Source organism: Pinus tabuliformis, chromosome 8 (genome assembly GCF_031772625.1).
Source record: "Pinus tabuliformis cultivar Carrire ecotype Pingquan chromosome 8, CPIR1, whole genome shotgun sequence".
Classification (NCBI taxonomy): Eukaryota; Viridiplantae; Streptophyta; class Pinopsida; order Pinales; family Pinaceae; genus Pinus; species Pinus tabuliformis.
Window position 1 is genome coordinate 539,190,437 of NC_142294.1, and position 5,977 is coordinate 539,196,413.

The 5,977-nt window shown below is 38.5% G+C and overlaps 1 protein-coding gene across 1 annotated transcript; it reads left to right on the forward strand.

The window, feature by feature from the left end:
* The first annotated feature begins 337 nt into the window (after positions 1–337).
* Positions 338–5,763, forward strand: LOC149236537 (THO complex subunit 4B-like). The gene is made up of 6 exons (XM_089372420.1): positions 338–1,018; positions 2,587–2,733; positions 3,126–3,194; positions 3,972–4,162; positions 4,978–5,034; positions 5,225–5,763. Exons 1-6 carry the CDS (start codon positions 800–802, stop codon positions 5,373–5,375), a joined length of 834 nt encoding a protein of 277 aa, XP_089228546.1. The 5' UTR covers positions 338–799; the 3' UTR covers positions 5,376–5,763.
* Positions 5,764–5,977: the final 214 nt, after the last annotated feature.

Below are 5,977 nucleotides of genomic sequence, written 5' to 3' on the forward strand. Positions count from 1 at the left end.
CCTTCGATGAGAGAATTATTACTTGGCAACTTCCATAGTTCTATTTATAATTTCCTAAAATTGTCCTTATAATTATAAAGTGTTTTTCTCTTAAACGGAGGCCCCCAAAAATTAAAAAAACTAAAGTCACGCCTCACATGATATGATCCTAAAGAAAAGTCAAATATTCACATTCTCTAAATTTTTATTTAATTTTAATATTTATTAAGAGTTCAAGTCCTCATCCCGAAAAAGTGGTAATTCTTTAATATTGAATAGGAATCTCGCCCTTAAGTCGTGAGATTTTATATTATAAAAGCACCTGACTGGTTTATTTAGTAATGAATCAGTTAGAGGATTACTGTGCTAATTCAATGATCACACACCATTTGGCAACCTAAAGGTTTCTGGATTGCCAATCTCATCCCTCGTTGGAAGGATTTATTCATGCGATTTCTCTGTTTCGTCAATCTCGCCCCTGGTATTCTTGTCCAATTTATCGGCGCGGGAGCCTCGATCCTTCATTCCATCTTGCTCCGCTTCGCCGATCGTTATATATGTCCATGTGCAACACTTTCGCAGCCATCTAGGGTTTGGAAAAGAAAGGGTAGTGTTTCATCTCAATCATCCTCTTAGAGGGTTCCGAAAAGAGTGAGGGTTTCCTCACAAACATCTTCTTCAGCGGTTTCGAAAGGAGGGGGAAGGTTTCATCTCGATCATCTTTTTCGGGTTTCAGGGATTTTTCAGCAGGTCACATACAGGGATTGGTGCGTTGGGTTCAGTTCTTTCCGTTTAAAACAGGTCGGAGGTTCGATTCTGCATGGCGAATTCTCTAGACATGTCACTAGACGATCTCATAAGGAACAATAAGCAGTCGAGTGGCGGAAGAGGCAGAGGAGGCAGAGGAGGAGGCAGAGGCAGAGGCAGAGGCAGAGGAGGACGAGGAAGCAGAGGAGGTGATGGTGTTGGTCGCGGCAGCCGAGGTCAACAGCTTAGGGTCAATTCCAATGCCCGGCCTTCGCCCTATTCTATCGCCAAGGCAAGCTAACGGATACCCATTTTTGTAATGTTCGAAAATCTCGGGTATTAAATAGTTTGGTTCTTTTCATTGTATAGGAAAAAAAAGAAACAAAGAAATAGCGATGGTGAGCTCGACATCGAGCTCTTCTAGGGAGCGACTGAATCCTATGTTGCAACTGTGAATCCACGAGAGTAGAACCTGTGACCACTGGCTTTTTTGGCAACTCCCTGCCAAAATCCTGGGTTTTTTTTCAAACCCTTATTGGAAACCCTGGAATATCTGGAATATTTTGAGCTTATGAGACTTGCTGATGGTGTCTTGGTTCACTGGTGTGGACGGAGGAATATTAAGCTTTCCAGTAAGGCTTATCTCCCTGTGATCTTTGTTAACTAAATGGCATCTCTATGAAAGGGATGAGAACCGGTGCGAGCTCCGGACAGTTTTGTTGGACTAGTTACCCCAGATCTGGCACGTAAGTTGAAAGAAGCTTGTGGTATGTGTTGAAGTGATGTCAATCCCGGGGTATTTTTTTTTTTCTAGACAATTTTAAAAGTTTATGAATTTGCAACTTTATTGTGATGGACGTAAGATAAAAGAACATGGTAGTTTGATCCGATTTGGTACTGCTGATCGGCGATGGCAACCGCATACCCTTTCAATAAACCCCTTTCAGGAACCGTGGAATCACACTGCAGTTTTGATGCACAGGGATTGAGTTGATTAGTATGGATGATACAGGAGAACGTAAAGTCGCGGTAATTATGCTTCAGAATGCTGGTTACCTGGCGAGTACCACCCCTTTTCATCAATCAAATAAACCCTCATTGGAAACCTTCCAAATCATTCCATTCGGATCTTTGCTTTCATGCAGGGTTCAGGTTTTAGAGTGGATGGAAAGAAAAAAATCGCTTCTCTGATCTGTCTCCAGTAGATGTGCCACGGGCTTGGATCGTTTCCTTTCTTCCCAATTGAGCAATTCGGTTGATGTTACAACCTGTTAGGAGTTGGAGTAGTAGATTCTTCTGATGAAGGGCCAGTATGGTTGACACTTTTACTCTGTTACACGTTTTGGAAGGAGGTATTTGTAACTGCAAATTTGGGATGCGTAAGCATGGGTGCCTCCATCGGTCTTTTCACCTTTATAGCATGTCATTAGCTATTTTTTGCATTATGTTTATCCTAAAGTAGAGTTCTGTTCATGCACTACAAATTTTTTTGCATTGTATTTCTTAGAGTAGAGTTCTGTCTTGTGCATGATGCTCTTTAGTTATCGAGTATGCCCTTTTTGTATAGTTTGATTTTGTACACGATTACTACAGTTACACATTGCATTTCTCCTCAAATAAAATTCAGTCTGAGCATTATAGTATGCAGTTGTACATTATTTCTTTGAGTGGAATTTAGAATTCTGCCCATGTACTTTATTCCTTTTTCTTTAATGGAATTTTGTGTAGGCCTCTCCTTACTTTTTAGATTGGCTTACACTAAGTTTCGTCTGTGCATTTCATGATTGAAATCCTTTTGCCCCAACTTCTAACAGTTTCTGCTTTGTGGGACAACTTGTTATTTGTGGGCTGTTAAAGCAGTCATTCAGCCGTGCCAAGGGTGTCTTATGGCAGAATGACATGTTTGAGGATAGCATGGCAGCTATAGGCATGCCTGTAGGACTCGAGACTGGCACCAAATTGTACGTTTCAAATTTGGATTCTGGAGTATCCAATCAAGACATAAAGGTATGTTTGAAATAATGTTTCGTTGTATTTTTAACTTAATGAAGTTTTTAAACTTTGTTTTACATCACCGCGGTGCTTCTATTATTAGAGTGTACATTCTGCAATGGATATCTTAGCTGAATGACCTTTGAGGGTTTTTTTTGTTCCAGTGATTTTGTAGTATGATTTCTACACCCTTTTAATTGATGACAATCTGGTCTTTTAAAGGGATCAATTTATATTGTACAATGTCTTATAGAAAACATCTAGGGGCTTGATTTTCATTTTCTTTTGTTATTCTCCAATCTCTAAGGTGTCAAAACTAGTAGGCACAGGGAGCATTTGATCTTCAAGTGTTTTTAATATCGATGCAATAATCCGAAGTTGTTAATAATGTTTTTTTCTTTTCCCAGGAGCTTTTCTCAGAAGTTGGTGATCTCAAGAGCTGTGCTCTTCATTACGATAGAAGTGGTCGATCAAATGTATGTATTTGTTTTTACTGTTTATATTGTTAAAGCTAGGTAATAACATGCTTGTCTTTTAATGCAGTACTGCATTGTCTATCAAGGCAATACTGTAAACTTCATGTGTTTTGAATGCCTGTAGTATGTTTGATTGTTAGCTTTGAAATATCAATTTTATTGAAGGTATGCTATTTGTACTAATGTGATATCAATTTGGGATGAAGTATGATTCTGAAGGCTGGATTTTTTATTAAATGTCTCTACTTAGTCTTTTTTCCACTAAAGTTGCATTACTTAGTTATGAAAGGGTTGCTGTTGCCTACTGTTCCTTATTACTTCCCTTTTGCACTTGACACTAAAGTGCCAACTACTATTGTTTCAGTTTTTCACATAACAGCACACATCAACTTATTTCACGAATAGGTACATCTTATTTGGTCAATTGATTTATAATTTTAGTTAGCCTGATGTATCTCCCATTGGGGACAACAGAACCTCTCTGGTTCCGACTCTTCTGACACAAGCATGGAGCCCTCTCTCAGTGGAGAATGACTTTGTAGTGGTTGATATAAATGCAGACTTCACAGTGCTCTTTCCCATCAAAGGAAAGGCAGAAAAGGCACTCACTCAGTTTGTGCAATCTAGGATATATACACAATAGAATTCTGGTGTACAAACCAAACTTATCTAGTATGCAAGGAAGTAAATTACACTATTAAAAACTGTTTTTTTTGGCAGTAGCTACTAGTGGCTAGACTCCCATGTTATCTAATCTGGTTTTTAACCTTTTGACAGGGTACAGCCGAGGTAGTTTTTGTAAAGAAACTTGATGCAGTTGCTGCTGTGAAGCGCTACAACAATGTGCAGCTTGATGGTAAACCGATGAAGATAGAACTTGTTGGGACAGGTTTAAGCTTGCCCTTGTCTGCTCGTGTTAATGTTACTGGAGCATCTGCTGGAAGAGGAAGGAGGACAGTTGTAATGACGTATGCATTAATTTCCTCACTATAATGCCCCTTTTTTTGTTCTAGTTTTTGTTCTCATTCCTCATATATAGCTTCTGTCAGAATTGCAAAATGTTGTAGTGGCTCGATATGCTATATGAAAACTTATCTGTGTCAGGTAAATTTGGTTATACTTTGCTCTGTTGTATATTTTCCCGTCCACATTTAGGTAACATTGGCATGGATTGAGGATTTGACATTCTTAAATGCTATTTAGATGTAGGCCTTCTCGAAGTCTTCTAATCAACTGAGGGTTTGACTACACTTATCCTAAACAACTACACTGGTGCCATAAAATTCTATGTCCAATGAAAGTCTGTAATCATGCTAAATTCTTGATTTGCCCCCTTTCCGTCTCTACTTCTGTTGGTTTCCAAACTTACTTGGCATGTTACTTTATGAGCTGTCTCACTTCTCTGTCTGCTCCTTTTAATTAATATCTGAACAGGGTCAGATTTCTTGCTAATTTAGCAAGAATACTTATATATGCCTCATATCACTAGACTTATGAAGAAGCTCTACTTACAACTGTAAATTTGTGGCAAAATTTGGTAGTTGTGAAATGAGCAAGATACGTTCTAAAGGTTGGTTTGAGTCATGTCTGTTGGGCTGTGGTCTAGGTTCAAACCTTGGCAGGCTGTAGTCCTGGATTATAAGTTGTCTGAGTTTGACATGTTGTAAACACATTTAAAAAAAAAAGAATGCAGTTCTTTCCCTGATTTGTATATCTGTTGATGATTTCATTGCATTTTCAGATATGCTAGTTCATATTTGTTTGACATGTTTGTTTCATGCAGACCAGGATTTACACGAGCAGCAGCAGATGCTTCATTGGAGCAAAGGGGTGGCAATGGGTAAGTTGCTAAACAAAAATGATTTTTTATTATAATTTTACATGACCAAAGCATATTTTAGGGTCAACATTGAATATTCTTTTATCAATAATTGATTTATATTTAGTTTTTTTCCCAGGAGTGTGACTGGGGGGGGGGGGTTATATGAAATTTGCTACTGTAGCACTCATCTGACAATGTTTGTTGCCAGTAACTGGAATCGTCGGCGTGGTCGGCGTTTCAATGGCCGGGGAAGAGGAGGACGTCGTGGCCGTGGAAGAAACCAGTTCCCAGATAAGTCTGCCGCAGAACTTGACAAGGAGCTGGAAAACTATCATACTGAAGCCATGCAGACATCTTAACTTATCTTCTGATCTTAAACTTATCTTCTGCTGATAGAAAGATTTTTGGTTGTAATCCTGTTTCTACAAATAAGATCCTTCTATCATGTATTTGTGAAAGCTGTAAGACAAAAAAATTCTTGAGAAAGCTTTCTTTGTATTGTTAGATATTTGCCAGAGCAGTCAGTCACTTATCAATCAATGCGTGATTTCTTATCACATCCAGTTATCATTCTCTTTTACTTCACCCATACATTTTTGAAACTGCTGGGCCAATCTTATTTTGTTAGTTTGGAAGTGAGATTATTAAGGCTCTAGCAGCATTTGAAACTGATGTGTTTTCCATTTCTTATTCATGGGCAATACGGACTGGGTAGTATATCTGGCCATACAGCATTTGTATTTTACAGTTAATGTTGCCATGGGAGTATGATGTACATTAAGTGTAATTTTGCCTGCTATCATTAATTTCCTTTAATGATAATTGGCCTCATGCTAAGAAGTGGAAAGGTCATTTTGGTGATGTTAGAAAATCGAAATGATTCTGTTTATCCATGGTTGTATGGTTTAAGTTACAGTGTGATCAAAGCAAACCATGCTGCAAGCTTTAGAGAAGAATCACT

Coding starts and splice junctions, on each gene's coding strand:
- LOC149236537 (XM_089372420.1), top strand. CDS start 800: ATGGCGAATTCTCTAGACATGTCACTAGACGATCTCATAAGGAACAAT. Junction 2,734..3,125: donor TATCCAATCAAGACATAAAG/GTATGTTTGAAA, acceptor TTCTTTTCCCAG/GAGCTTTTCTCAGAAGTTGG. Junction 3,195..3,971: donor ATAGAAGTGGTCGATCAAAT/GTATGTATTTGT, acceptor ACCTTTTGACAG/GGTACAGCCGAGGTAGTTTT.